Source organism: Culex pipiens, chromosome 2 (genome assembly GCF_016801865.2).
Source record: "Culex pipiens pallens isolate TS chromosome 2, TS_CPP_V2, whole genome shotgun sequence".
In the NCBI taxonomy this organism is placed as follows: domain Eukaryota; kingdom Metazoa; phylum Arthropoda; class Insecta; order Diptera; family Culicidae; genus Culex; species Culex pipiens.
This window is the reverse complement of record NC_068938.1, coordinates 120,864,581-120,880,251: the sequence shown is the minus strand read 5'-3', so window position 1 is coordinate 120,880,251 and position 15,671 is coordinate 120,864,581. Positions and strand designations below refer to the sequence as shown.

Genomic DNA, 15,671 nt, shown 5'->3' with positions numbered 1-15,671 from the left:
AGACTCCCCGCCAAACCACCGAGCGATAATTACCCGTCCGCCTGTGGGAGGATCCTTCCACCGTGGTGGTCTGGGCGCATGATTTCCGGCGCTGATTAGTCAGCTGTCGCGGCCCGAAAGAATGGACCCGCACATATCGAATGTTTTGATACCTCATACGACGCTGCAACTCTCTCGAATTGGGGTGCAATCGGAAATCTTTAGCATGTCACCTTGTGCGGTCTCACCAACACGAACGACCAATCCCAAGAACCCACCCCTGCTGCAGTAACTAAATTGAGATTAATTTATTCTGTCTGGGCCGACCTGGGTCCCGGCTTCCTGGTAGGTCATCGTCATCTTCCGAAAGGTATAAAAACACACAAACGGTCGCGCAAATTGCCCGTCAGAATTGTACCTGGAGGGTAGGCCCCGGACCTGACCCGACCTGGCCGGTGGGAATCGTCCTGAAACGTCTTTCTCGAACGTGATCCTATGGACATTGTTAATAATCGATAATAAATACATAGTTTCGCCGACACTGGGCTCTGCATGTCATGTCGTTCGTCATTTTTTGGAACCAGCTAGGAAGAGAGCTGTTGCGACCTAGAGAGCGAGACGAAAAGGAAATAGAGACGCACCAAGTGGGCAAAACTTGCATGCATGTGAACTCCACAACGCAACCCAAAAGCCGCCCGGGGACCGACTGTGTGGCCACTGCTGATGGGCGCAACACACAAACAACAACAAAAAAGAGTGTTTTATTTCTGCGGAAGGTCTGTACTCTGCTGTTGCTGTTGCTGTTGTGTGCCATCACGTTTTGCTCTATTCTATTTTTGGTGGCATTGGATGGTGTTTTTTTTATTTTTGCCTTTTCTGCAATTTTGGGATTTTTGTTTTGTTGATTTCCGCACATTTCCCACAGCATCGTTTTGTCTTTCAGACTCTAATGCTGAATGAATGTACTACGTACGTGCCGGCCGAGATGGGTTCCACTTCCGATTTGTGTGAGGTGAGGTGAACAAAAAAACAGAGTGCCGCTATGGCGAATAAATTGTCAAACTTGTTACTTCCAGCTTCGGAGGAAGAGCATGGCGAAGTGATCTTACATGGTCATGTTTAGAATAGCTGATGTGATGCTTTTAATGGGTTTTAAAGACACATTGTTGCACCAAGAATGGAACTTGAAAAGCCTTATTCCTTATTATTTTGAAGTATAGTCCAAAAATGCATCTCTTTTAAATGTTCAGGTGTTCCATTCCGTAACAGTCGATTAGCAACATTTTAAAATTAAAATTTATAGTTTTAGCAAAATTAAAGACATGGAGACCAAAACTTTATACCTCTGAAATTCAAGCCACCCCTGAAAAAATAATTTTGAAAATCTGAGAAAATGTCCTACAATTTTCTCTCTGAGACGTTGAAAATCTGACAATAAGTTCCAGAGATACAGCCTCACAAAGAATTCGAATCGATGAAAATGATTTTTTGTAAGTGTCACATAATTAGCCTTTACATTGCTCATAACTGAAAACATAATATTTTTTTCAGTGTAGTATAGTAACCTGGATAGTAAATTAACTTATATCTGTAAGCCCATCCATCCAATTGAAATGTGGTCAAAGACAAACTTATGGGAAATTGGGCGAGCTTTCCGGTAAAAATATTTTCGAGACTGAAAAATCAAGTCTGTCATATAGAAATTGCCAAAAACCATCAAAAAACCTATTTTTTCAACATTGTTATTTTTAAAACCGCTGTAACTTCACAAGGATTGGACTTAGGACAATGGTCAATATGGAGACTTTTATGTAAAATTGTCTGGAGAATTGACTTTCGAGATCGGGTAATGAAAATTTTGACGTTTAGAGCACTTTTCAAAAAAACAGTTTCAGTAAATGATTTTTGTATTTTTTTAGGTGAGTTGCTCCATCCTGCATTTATCGTGAGTCTTTTTGTAACATCTTAGGCTATCTTCACAAAAATTTTGAACGAAAAAAAATCTTGGGCTCACCTTCAAATTTGACTTTTAAACTTAAAAATCAAAAAATCCTTTAAAAGTGGAGTGTTTTTTTCTTTCAGTGTATTTTTTTCGGAAAGCCCGTCAAATTTCCTACAAGTTTGTCTTTGACCACATTTTGATACGATGCAACGGCTTCGAGATACAGCAATATTTAAATTACAAAATACAAAAATATTTAAAACACTTACGCCCTTCTCAAATGGCATTATCGAGTGTAACTGGCTCCATATGCACAAAAATGGCTTATATATGCCTAGGATAACATGTCTACAAAGTTTCAATGAAATCGAAGAGGGTCGGGTACAACCGATTCCCTATTTGACATGGAATTGCTCAATACAAAGATTTTGGTTACTGCTTAGTTTTCAATAAATATTGATATTAATTTCAAGAATGAAAAAAGTGAAAAACAAAACATCTTCTTTGAACATTCAGCTACAGTCCAGACTAGATTATCTGAAGTCGTAGGAAAATTTTTTAGATAATCGAATAACGAAAAAAAAAATCTTTGTTTTGTTTTGTGTTGGGTTTTTGAGCTAAAATATTACCATATAAGTGCATTAACGCTCTACTGGCCAAAATTTTTTTTCGAAATTTTTATTTTTCCCTTGTTTAGGAGGTCATTTTGAGCAACTTTTGTTCTACTAAAAGCTTCTTGTTTTATTTTTAGTATTTTAATTTGCATTTATCTTGTTTAGTTTATTTATGGTTTTGATAGTATTTGGCCTATTTTACCAACTCCTATCATCACATTATGCCTTTCTGATTTTTTCGTGTTTTTACAGTCACTTTTTCAATATTTTGCTTGTTTTTCACATTTTCTGCTCTAGAATGGTACCATTATCATTTATATTGTAAAAAAATGCGTTGAGGCATAGTCTGGGACACTATAAAAATTACTGCATACTTCTTTTTACTTAAAATATAGGAAATGTTAGTAAAAAACACAGCCAAAGTTGACCCCTTAAAAACCGACATTTTTAAAATCATTGGCATAGTCACATAAAACAAGTAAAATTTCCATCGCTAATATTTTCTAAAATTTTAAGAGTGCTTCTTTCCAATACTTTTTAAAGATCAAAAATTGGTTGAAAATGGATTTTTGGCGATTTTAGATCGAAGCGGGGTTGGGTTGTAGAGGGTTAAAGTGATTAGAAAAACATCTAATCGAAGATGGCGGCCAAAATGGCGATGGTTAAATATTAAAAAATACATTTTGTAATGTAACAGGCAATCAACCACTCAAATTTGATCAAAATTGGGTCGCTGAACTCGAATTTGAAGTCAAAAAAGCGAAAATATAGTTCCTTCAGATAATCGAAATTTCGGATTATCGAGACTTTGAATCATTTAGTCTGGACTGTAATCAAAGTCCACAAAATCTCAACAATCTGTTGAAAATATTAAAAACACCCGTTGCATTCGACTCACACACTCGAAAGATCACAATCCCATTTCCACCCTCTGAGTTCGGATGATATCTCGAACTGCCACCAAGAACTATACCTCCATAATGCACCACCACCACACACCACCCTACTGTAGAATTGTAGCTGAGCCGGGTGGTGATCGCCGTTTGCTGTTGGATGGGCACTTCCACTTCCACTTCCAAACCGCCACCACACCGCCGATTCGATCGCCGATCCACCGAATTCGATGCCGTTTCCTTTCTCGGGGTCTTAGAGGCTTTCCTTCGACAGCATGTGGTGCATTGCCAAAATGCTTGTACACACTTCTTTTTTCTTTTTTTTTTTCGGAAGAGAGCCGAGGAACCATCCTGATATTGTTATAAGTGTGTGTGTGTGTCTTTGTGAGTGTATTAAACGCAGCCTAGACGCGACAGATGTGAACTTTTTTTTCAGTCATGATTTTTCGTGTTCTCTTCCTTTCTAAGAATTAGTGCGAGGACCCCGGCGCTGGAGTGAAAAGGAGCAAAACAAGAAAGTTTTCGGTGTGTACACCCCCTGAATGAGAGAGGGCGCTGACATACCGTGAACCGGCGCTTGGTAGATGATCATTATGTTTTATTGTGAATGAAAGTATGAAATTGATTGTTTAATTTGAAATGTAATATGTAATAGTTATGAATAATAAGTACTTGACCGTTGTCGGCGATGGACATCTGCCTCCGAAAAATATTTGACGCAAAAGTGAAAATCGAGCGATTCGGCCGCACTGGTTGCTGCGATCAAACGCAGCCTGTTTTTGACAGCTGAGCAACGGTCGTTGCGGTGCGATTTGGCGCGCAAGGAAGCGCGCGCAAGAAAGGAAGGAGAGAGAGAGAAAGGGAAAATTTTCACTCCCGATCGAGACGAAAACAAGTGCGGTTGTGTTTTGTGTAAATAGATGGGAAAATACAAAGTTTTGCGATAGAAAAGTGAGATTCCATTTGTTTTTATCACACCCTCAAGAAAGACGGTAAGAACAATCCATACAGTCCACCTGCAGAATCGCAGTTGGGGAATTTGGCCTCAACATTTGGTCCTTTCGACCCGAATAGACCGGCGGAAGTTTGGAACGTCGAGAGTGTCTCGTGGAGTGAAGTGCACGACAAGAAAAGAAGAACTGATCCGGAAGACGTCATTCCCGGAGGGCGTTTCACGTGGCCTTGAACAGCGTGAAGTGACGCGCGTGTGGGAGAACCAGCGACGCGGAGTGCTCCGGATGTGGTCCCATTGACCGCCAGAAGCAGAAAGTGAGCCGTGAGTGGTCCCATTGGCCACCGGCAGTGAAAAGTGAACCGGAGTGGTCCCATTGGCCACCGGTAGTGAAAAGTGGTCCCATTGGCCACGGCAGAAGAAGTGCGCGCAGAAGGTGGTCCCATTGGCCATTCGAGCAGCAGAGAAAAGTGCGTGTGTGTGTGTGCGACAACAAGAAGCGTGCGTCGCCATCTTGGCACACGAAGAGGAAAAAGTGAAGTGAAATCGGCGGATGTGGCGTAGTTTTTTTGGGTTCGTGGTCCCGGGAGAAAACGTCGAGCTGAAAACCGATTCGGAATCCGAACCAGAAGATCGCAAGCCCGTGGTCGAACAACTTCTGCTCACTCCGAAGCAACGGTACGCGGAGAAAAAGCGGAAAATGGCGGACGAAGAGGTGAAAGCGTTGCTGAACCGGCGAGGGCACGTTAAGGGCAAGCTAACCCGGATCAAGACTGCCCTAGCCCAGCCAGTGATATCGGCAGCGCAGTTCGAGGTCTACAAGGCTAACATCGAGAAGTACTACGGTGAGTATGACGACCTGAACAATAAGATTTTGGATTCCAAACTGACGGAGGAACAGGCGAGCGAGAATGATGCTCGGTATTTGGAGTACGAGCGTCTGTACGACGAGGTGTTGGTGAAGCTCAGGGAGCTCACGGCACCACTGGAACGCAACCAGGCGGTTGTCCGCGCTGGACAAGCCGGCCAGCAGATCATCGTTCAACAGCAGCCACTGAGTGTACCCCTGCCGACGTTTGACGGGCAGTACGAGAACTGGCCCAAGTTTAAAGCGATTTTCACCGATCTGATGCAGAAATCGTTAGACTCGGACGCCATAAAGCTGTACCACCTGGAGAAGTCACTCGTTGATGCGGCTTCAGGGAGCATCGATGCCCAAACGATTAAGGACAACAACTACCAGCTTGCGTGGGAGACTCTTGAGGAGCGCTACGAAAATCAACGGCTGATTATTGACCTCCACATCAGCGGAATTCTGCAGCTGAAGCAGATGACGAAGAAGTCGTCGAAAGAACTGCGGAACCTGATTGAGGAGTGCGCCAGACACGTGGAGAACTTGCGGTTCCACAAGCAGGAACTGCTTGGTGTCTCGGAGCTGATCGTAATCCACATTCTGTCCTCTGCCCTGGACGGAGAAACGCGAGAGCTGTGGGAGGCTTCCATTCAGCGAAAGCAGCTCCCTAAGTATCAGGAGACCATGGACTTCCTGAAGAAGCGGTGCGACATACTGGAACGGTGTGAGTCTGCCGCTACCGCAACGTCTGCTGGCGAACTGGTTCTTCCAGAGACGTCATCGAAACCAACGACGAGGATCGCCTCGGCAGCCATGACTTCCAACGACGTGGAATGTGAGCTGTGTGGTGGATCGCACGCCAACTTTAGATGTGGCTCGTTCCGTGGCATGAGTGTCGCGGAGAGATGGGCCAAGATCCGTGATGAGCGGATGTGCTTCAACTGCCTGCGCAAGGGTCATCGAGTGGAAAGCTGTCCATCAGAGCGTACCTGCAAGTGCGGCCAGAAGCACAACAGTTTGCTGCATTATGAGCGGACTCAGCAGCCCCCACGGATCAATCCCGGAGAAACCCCAGCTCTCTCCGTGCCGGTCGAGGCTCTTCCGCAAGTACCGACCCCCCGTGGTGAGGCTTGGACAAGTGGAACAAGTCCTGTTGTCTCTGACGCCGATGACGAGCAACAGACAACGTCTTGTTTCAGCAGCGGAGCACAGAAGTCGTCCCGGAGAGTACTTCTGCAGACTGCTGTTATCAACGTTGTGGACGCATCCGGTAGATTCCATCCGTGTCGCACGTTGCTGGATTCCGGCTCACAAGCGCACATTCTGTCGGAGGCGATGGCGCGGAAACTCGGCCTACCCTTCGAGAAGTGCAACGTTACGGTCATCGGAGCTAACGCAGCAAAGACGCAAGTTAAAAAGGGTGTCACCCTGAATTTTGCGTCCAGGTACGTTAACTTCAGCGACAAAATTTCGTGCCTTGTCACCGAGAAACCGACGGGACGGATCCCGTCTGAGAAGATCGACATCTCTGCCTGGCGCGTCCCACGGGGATTGCAGCTGGCAGATCCACACTTCAACGAGCCGCACGAAATCGATCTGGTGATGGGATCAGATTACGTGTGGGATTTGTTGCGATCGGAAGAGTTCAAGCTTGCAAACGGCACGGTGACACTGCGAGAGACCGATCTGGGCTGGATCGTGACCGGCTCGTACGACTCGTCTCCGCAGTTGAGTTGCCAAGTCGTCCACGTGCTGAACGCCGCTACGCAAAGAACGGAACGTGTCCCGTTCCATGGAGCGCGACGTCTGGTGCAGAAAGCAGAGTCGGTGAAAGACCGGTTCTCAACTGCCACCAAGATCGCGAAGAAGGAACCGTCCGGAACCAGCTCCAAGGAAGCAGCAGTGAAGCAGCTGGGAGAGAAGACGTTCCTGCATGAAGAACCGGTAAAAAGGTGCTGCTTCAATTCGAAGCAAGTGTTGAGGTGTAAGGAAGAGAAAGTGATTGAACTCAAAAGAAGTGCCCTGAGAGACAACGACGACGGCCTGCCAAGAGTCGGTGGACGTCCGGTGAGCTTTCCGCACGGCGTGGCTTACGCTGGTGCTGTGACGGCGAACTGCAACCTACCCAGGAAGGAGCGCGCTGGTGCGCGTAGGCCTGTTGGCAACTCTGCCAACCGGAGAAAGCGACCTACTTCAGGAGGACTTCGGTTCTTCTGAGTTGCCGGAGTTTGCAGCCGCGGGGGAGAATGTCGGCGATGGACATCTGCCTCTGAAAAATATTTGACGCAAAAGTGAAAATCGAGCGATTCGGCCGCACTGGTTGCTGCGATCAAACGCAGCCTGTTTTTGACAGCTGAGCAACGGTCGTTGCGGTGCGATTTGGCGCGCAAGGAAGCGCGCGCAAGAAAGGAAGGAGAGAGAGAGAAAGGGAAAATTTTCACTCCCGATCGAGACGAAAACAAGTGCGGTTGTGTTTTGTGTAAATAGATGGGAAAATACAAAGTTTTGCGATAGAAAAGTGAGATTCCATTTGTTTTTATCACACCCTCAAGAAAGACGGTAAGAACAATCCATACAGTCCACCTGCAGAATCGCAGTTGGGGAATTTGGCCTCAACAACCGTAATAAAATTCAATACAAGCAACCGTAAACAAATTTGTGTACAAAAAAAATCAATTCACGAAATTATGAATTTTGTTCACGAATAAGTGAAATGCGTAGGAAATTATTCGTGAGTATGGTGCAACTGTAAGAGTGTCGATCTCCGATTTCTCCATAAACCTTCCTATTTCGACGGATTCTACACAGAGACAGTTCACTGTAATTCCTTCGTGGTTCTCAAATGAACATAATTCATGATTTTGGAATCTACTTTTTTCAGCGTATGTAAATTGTGTTTCGCAGAAGATTCTTGACAAATTTTAACAAGGATTTCTGGCAATTGAACCTGTACTCACTATTTTTTCAAAACTGATTCTTCTAACCCCTGTCAATGTCACCCCGCTTTACGGTCGCTGCATGTGTGGATCGAGCTGTGTGTAACACACGTATTCCATTCATGCATATATGTATGAGCAAGAAAGGCACAAGCAATGTGGTTCGCCCTCCTGTGGAACCCTCTGGCAGAAGATTTTTGAGACCCTTCAAGGTTTTCTTCCTCACCATCGTTTTCAATCGGGTTTTGATCGACGACGACGACGACAAAAGCGGAAAGGGCTTTATTACATCTATAATGGAAAACAAACATCATTTCCTGAGGGCTGGGGCAGGCAGAGTGGCGAAAAAAAGCAAGAATATTTCTGCACTTTGTTTGCCGGTGCCGATTATCCTTTTTTTTCCTCGTACAAAACAGGTCAGGTCAAGGTGCTTGATAGCTTGCCTGTTCGCGCACGTGCACCGGATGAAATTGTTGCAACTCGGTTCCACCTGGTGCAACGTAATTGGAATATTTAGGGTCGAAAGTCCTTAGAGATGGAAGCATAAGTGTCCGTCTGTGTAATGCTTAATCTGCTGGATAAGGGATTTGGCCTATTTGCGGTGTTCTTATGGGTTGGAAGAAACAGCTGGAACTCTCAATCTCTGCATTTCAATGGCAAACATGCGGTTTACGTACAATCATCTTATTGAGCAACAATGATTCTTTTCATGAACAGTTCAGCGCTAGTATTTCTCAACTAAAAACAAAATATCGTGTCTTTAAGATACAAAAAACGCATTTTTTTCTTTAAATGTAAAAAACGATTTCCACAGAAACTGCTATGCATTTTCCTCAGCTTGCTATTTTTGCAAATAAAAAATAAATGCTTACATGAGTAATAACATTTTAATTGGGTCCTAAAATTAAGCTTAAATTGGTGATACTGTTGTTCACAACGATGAAGCTTATTTTTCTGTCCACAATGATCGTGTGTAAGACTGCATAGTAATTGAAATGGCTTTTTTTTATTTTTTAAAATCAACTTCATTTTCTTGACAGAAAGCATCCTAACTTGACAGCTCGTTCGAAGGGGGCCATAGTTGAACCATCGTAAAATGTTGTTGCAATTTATTTATTTTTTGCATTAAAATTAAAAAAAGTGATCAAGAAAGGTGTTTAATCGTTTTTTTACCGTTGTACATAAAAGTTGACATAGGGCTTTAGGAACCTAATCAAACATATTTGGTCAAAACTGGATGAGATATGACAAAGTGTTGATGGTTTATTACAACAAAATCATCAATATTTCGTAAATCAGAAAAGAAAACCAAAATTCAGTGCCTTCAATAAGGAATAATATGGTATTTACCTTAACAAAAGAAAAGAAAGGATTTTTGTTATTGTTTTGAAATAGCTACGATAGCTCGTTAACGAGTGTAATTTTATAGTTAGTAAAGCACATGAAAATTTTTTGTTTTGTTTTTAAAACTTGTGAATTTTTCAATTATTAGAAGTGATTTAGCATCATTAATTACTGTTAACTGGAGTGAAATTGCTAGCCCGGGGTGATTTTGATAGGGTTTCCAAATGTCGGCAAAATTCATTGCAGAACATTTTTGTGTATTTTAAAAGTGTTAGCATCAATTGCTTATTGATTGCAAAAACTTATTCATTTATTAAAGTAAAAATGTCATCAATCAACAATAGTGGCTATCCCAATTATTTAATTTTTTTCATTACTTACCAAAGCTGTTTTATGTAGATTGTGTATTTCATCGAAATCGGTTAGATTTCAGAAATTTTGTAGAACAAAATAATAAATTAAGACAGAAAAGTACAAATTTGTTATATAAATTAAAGGTTCACTTTTTAGTTCAACTAAAACTGACTTTTTGAGAATTGTACCGTTGAAATTACAGCAAAATCGGTTAAAATCCGGATTAATTATAGAATAAGTAATCGTGCGAAAAATAAAAATAAAAACTGTCAATTTGTTCTTTAAATTTGTTTAGTCTTGGCTGATTTCGTTATTGAGGGTGCACAGAAACCAAGGAAGATGTCTTCTTATTCTAAAAAAAAATGTCAAGCTTAGGGATTCAATCCTACAACTTTCTGATTGTAAAAATACACAAATGTTATTGTAAATTATTTTACATATTCTAGATACTAGAATATGTGTAACAAAATTCTTGGTGAAAACAGCTCTGATTGACGAACATGTTTTGACTAGTATTGGTCAAATTATTTGGCATACAATCAATTAATCTAAGAAAAAAATATCGAGTAAATTCAAACAATGTTAAGAGTTAATGAATTAAGGAATAAGAATTAAAACGTTTAAAACAAATAAAATGAATATAATTAGAAACAAATATTTAAAAAAAAGTTTCATTTCGTGGCTGTGGGTGGGTAATGAAATGAATCTATCTAAAATCTAAAAACCCAAATGTTGAGGACATGCATTGTAAACAGGTTCGCCCGAAACTCACCCGAAAATCTGGCTAGGAACTTGAAAAATCCACTGGTAGGTGCGGCGGTTATTGTGCTACTACTTTTAGGGTGATCCATTCTGCTGTCACTGGCGGTGGCGACGGCGCTGGTCAACTCGTACCGTCGACTGCTGTAAAAATGATTGCTTCTTGCGAAATGGATCATCGTCGTTCTGTCGGTTTCATCCATCCGCGCCGCTCTAGTTTCATTCAGACTCTCGCGAACTGAACTGTGTGGTGTGGTGAAGTCGTGATTTTGTTTCTTCTGGTTGTTGTCTACAACTCTGACTCTAACTTTTTTTGTTGCTACTTTAGCTTCGCTATGCCGTTTTTTTTGCAAGATTTCTTCGCTTCATCAACTATTACTTCTCCGTGGCTCACACAACAGATTGCTCATTGAAAACAACGAACCGTTTTTTTTCTTTCGCCTAACCTTTCTTACTACTTTACGCCCGCATATATTATTACATCACTCGCACACCGACGATTCGGAATTTTCCTCTCGAACATGACGTGTGGATGGGAAGTTGACACGAATTTCAAACTATTTTTGGTGTGTTACTTTTTATTTCTAGTCTTTCCTATTTCGGCTCTTCCGATTCACTTCACTGGCTGGCTGAATCAATGCGCGGCGGTAATGAACAGTTTTCGGAACTCGGCTATTGAAGTGATTCAGCGCGGACTGTGCCGAATCGGCGTTTAATGATAAACATTTCGCCTACAATCGACAGTCCACGAGTATTTCGGACCATCGCCGAAACACACTCGGAGAGGTAGTACTTCCATGGCCCGTTTTTGTTTTACTTTTTGTCTGACTAATGAGGCAAATCGATCTGGCCCGGGGTTTAAGACGCGAGTTGGTTTCCTTTCGTTTTGGCGAATAAACTTTACTAGCTATTCAAAAGATATCAATCACACGACAGAAGCAGATTGAAAGAAGCACTGTAACGCAGCTTATTTTACTTGCTCACTTATGTGCTTAACATTAATTATACGAGTTTCACTTTTATTAACTTTCATCTTCGGCTCTTTGGTGAAACACGCCGATGCTGCTGGCCTTTATAATAGGGCTGAATTGGCTTGTTTAAGTGTTCTTTTCCGCAATTTTCAAACAAAATCCACCGCCGATTGTTTTTTGCACGTTTGTGTTGTACCTTCTCTTCACGATTGTCTACAACAAGGTTCGACCATTAATTTCTTGTAAGCTGCCGACACACGCATACACAGCATGGCACTCGCTCATCACCTTCAACTTGCAGATCTATCAGCAGCAGCCGTGACTGGTGTGCCGATTCTATCCTGGAGATGCATTTACATATCGACCTGGTATCGACTATGTTCTGCGTGTTGTTACAGCAATTTCTCCGATTCACACTCACCGTAGCTTCACTCACAAAGATGCTGCCCTTCTTCACGTATATTAGTAAATCTTTCCACAACACTTTACACTGTGATCTCGGATATATGTCTCAACATTTACTTGTTTACATTAATAAAAGAAATAGATGCCTCTTACACAAATAAAAAGAGTGTGTGCGCGAGAGTGCGAGCGTCTGTTTAAGGGTAATATTTCTTCTCAATACACAAATAGTTGTTGTTTTTTTTCCTTGCTTCACTAGTGTGTACACTCTCGATTCCCCACCGATCCACTAGTCTTAGTTATTATCTAATTATTATGTTCTCGATACGTTTTTCGTGCCGAGCTGCATGCGCCAATATTGTCGTCGATCAATTATTTCAAGGTGGCTATCGGCGCAGACCAATTGAACTTTACATTCTCACAGCGAGTTGGTCGGACGTCGGTCAACGTGTTGCAAAGGCATTCGATGTAGCAAAACACTATCTCCCCGTTAATACTTGCACTGCAGATTGCACCTATCCACCGTATCACACACTCTGTCACTTTGCAAGAATTCAAAACACCACACACATACACGCGATTCAGCGCTCCTCCGTACCCCTTTTCAATATAACTGTCAATTGTTTGCTACCACCAACAGTGAAATTTTCCGAGAAAGCACTCAAATAAACAATCGCTGCTGCCCAATCGTTCTGGCTTCCATTTTACGCAAAGATCCCGCAGCAAAACAGACTCTGACTCAACTCCGGGAACGGGAGCGATACCCCGAAAATGTTACACCAAAGTGCCTCCACGGCCAGAAATATACGAATAATTTGTGTAACTTTATCGAACTATCTCAGACCTCACAATGCACACATATTTCCATTCATACTGACATGGCTATATCGAAAATTCACTTTTTACACCACTGTCGTCGCTCCAGTCTTTCTTCGTTCGGAACTCGTGCGCTGGTGTGTGCAGGAACTTCGGGCATCTTCGGGCTTTGTTCGGGCTCAGCGTGCAAACAGAACGAGCTCGGGTGAGCTTCAAGTTGGTGGGCTGATTAACTCGACCTCCATTCCCAGCACCTGAAACGAAGAAATAAATCGTTAATTTAATAAAATGAATTGTTCAAAAATAAATTTAAAACTTTCAAACCCCCTTTAGAACAAACTATAACATCCACAAGCAAATTCCCACATCAGCCCACTTGCAAACGCATCCAGGCCCATGGCGGAATTGCCTGTGCAGTCGGGCCTCGTTCGCCTCCAGCCGCAAATACAAGCGCACGCTCCTCGTCGTCGTGTGTAGGTGAAATGGCACCCCCTCTGGTCGGATATGTAGTGGTTCCTGCAGCGCGGCGGCCAGATCAAAACTGGATACAACACGAAATGACAGTGTACACTGTGAAATGAGTTAAGTGAATAACAATGAAATAATTGAGGATTTAGCATTTAGCAAAATACAACTGAAAACAGATTTTTGAAATTCCACCAAATGTTTTACAGTAAAATTGTAAACAGTCCGTGTCTCGACTATCAGAAGGTTTGAACGATAAAAAAACAATTCGTATTTTTTATTTTCTCACTTTAAACATCAAATTCGAGTTCAGCGACTTAATTTTAGTCACTGTTGAGTGGTTGATTGCCTATTAAATTTAAAAATGCATTTTTTAATATTTCATTTCAGCCATTTTGCCCGCCATCTTGGATTTCATTATTCTAAATCATTTTAAAATAGTTTAGGCTGGTACAAATTTTATTTTATTTTTTTATTCAAACAAAAATCAGGGGACAATTTTTTTTTTCAAAAAACTTCAAAATTATAATGAAAATTTTAGTGGATTCAACTGAAATCAATTTCAGATCCATTCACTTGCGTTCAGAATCATTTTTAGCATGTTTGGGTTGATTTAAAAATCATTTGAATTTTTGAAAATTTTCGATGTATATTATTTTTTTTCGCTGAAATTTTTGTTTTCGTCAAATTTTACATTATTTGAAAACTAATGATTGCAAAACAACTGAACTAGTGTAAAATGCATTTTAAAACACTTTTTCCATGCAAATGTTGAAACTGTGGCTTTTTATTTCAATATTTATATTTTTTATTTTTTTTTCCAAGGCCTTCGGATAATCGTGTCTGAACTGTATTCTTATTTTTAACGGTGCACATCAAGCTAAGCTTTTTGCACCACGATTTTCGGTACGCAAATTTTAGTATCTTCGAAATTATGGGAACTATCGGTTATTTATTCCCTGAATTTACTGTTTACAAAAAAAAAAATAAAGCAAATTTTGACTCTTTTTACAATCATATTGTTGAATGGTTAAATCTGTAAGTTTGACAATTTTGGAATAAAAAGACAACAACTTCTTTGGCTGCTGTGCACCCTCAAGTTGATATTGAAATACATAATTCGGCAATTCGGTAATTTCGGAGATATTGAAATACATAATAAAATAAAAATAAATTGTTTATTGTGCTTATGAAATTCAATACTTATTGAAATAAGACTTCTAAAATCATAGCGCTGAGTAAATTTTCTATTGAACCGCGAACTTGATCGGAAAAATTGCAGCTTATCAAATATTCGTTTTTTAAACCGGGTAGTTGTTGCGTAGTTGCTTCTCACCCCTCGCCTAAGAAAAATATGTATCATGAAATATTCAACAGAAAAAAAAACAACCAAAGCCTAGTAGCTTGAGTCTATTACACAAATTCAAACATTATTTTCCCGAATTCTTCATTTAGAATAACTAGAATAATATTCTAATAGAGAAAAGTATACGTTGAAGTCATTTAAGAGGAATTTGTCGAATTTTAACTAAACTTAAAATATTTTCCCGGTTTGTCAGTCGAATTCCCGAGTTTTTCCCGGTTTTCTCCCGATGGAATAATTTCCCGAGTTTTTCCCGGTTTTCCCGGTTTTTTCCCGAGGTGGCCACCCTGAATTAGTGCAATCTTGCTTTAATTTAATAACGAGAAATTTATTAATTGCTGTGAAATTTTCTGATGATTTAAATTTAATATTGAAACAAAAAAATAACAAATATACGTTCAAAGTATATGACGGCTATTGTATGATTCAGCTAAAATTTATGCATCCTAAATTTTCTGAATTTCCTTATGATGAAATTCATCAGTAGAGAATCTTGCCGTTACAAAATATGCAGATTATAAAAAGGAAGGCGGGTTTTCCAACTGTCAAAAAATAGCTAGCACGAAACCCAGATTTTGATTGGAGATTTTCAGAAATGTTAAATTTGACCATTAGTTTTGTCCAATCAGGCTCGTATTTGGAAGAAAGTTGTGTCTACTGGATACCCCTTTTTATTAAAGTGGATTTGATTATGGACACTAGGATGGATCGAGATGGTCGATTTTTCAAAACATGTTTTTTTCGGTTGCTAAAGGCCCCTAAACAACTCCCCGAAATTTGGGAGCGATTAATTGCGTCCACACTTTGCGCATTGCATTTCAATTTTGTATGGGAATTAGTATGTGAAAACCCTCTTTTTTACATTTTGATTTTTAACATTTTTATTTTCCGCTGAAGTTTTCAAACCAATACAATAGCGTTAAAATTGATAAAATTCTCTAAAACTTTCCCGGAGAAAGTATTGTGCTATCTTGCTTCTGTCAAAAGATACAGCGTGCTCAAAACTGGTCTAAAACGTGATTTCCTGC

At 40.9% G+C, this 15,671-nt stretch overlaps 1 protein-coding gene across 1 annotated transcript; it reads left to right on the top strand.

Moving 5' to 3' along the window:
* Positions 1-4,933: 4,933 nt before the first annotated feature.
* LOC120421362 (uncharacterized) lies at positions 4,934-7,450 on the top strand. The gene has a single exon (XM_039584550.1). It carries the CDS (start codon positions 4,934-4,936, stop codon positions 7,448-7,450), a length of 2,517 nt encoding a protein of 838 aa, XP_039440484.1.
* The last annotated feature ends 8,221 nt before the right edge of the window (positions 7,451-15,671 follow it).

Coding starts and splice junctions, on each gene's coding strand:
- LOC120421362 (XM_039584550.1), top strand. CDS start 4,934: ATGTGGCGTAGTTTTTTTGGGTTCGTGGTCCCGGGAGAAAACGTCGAG.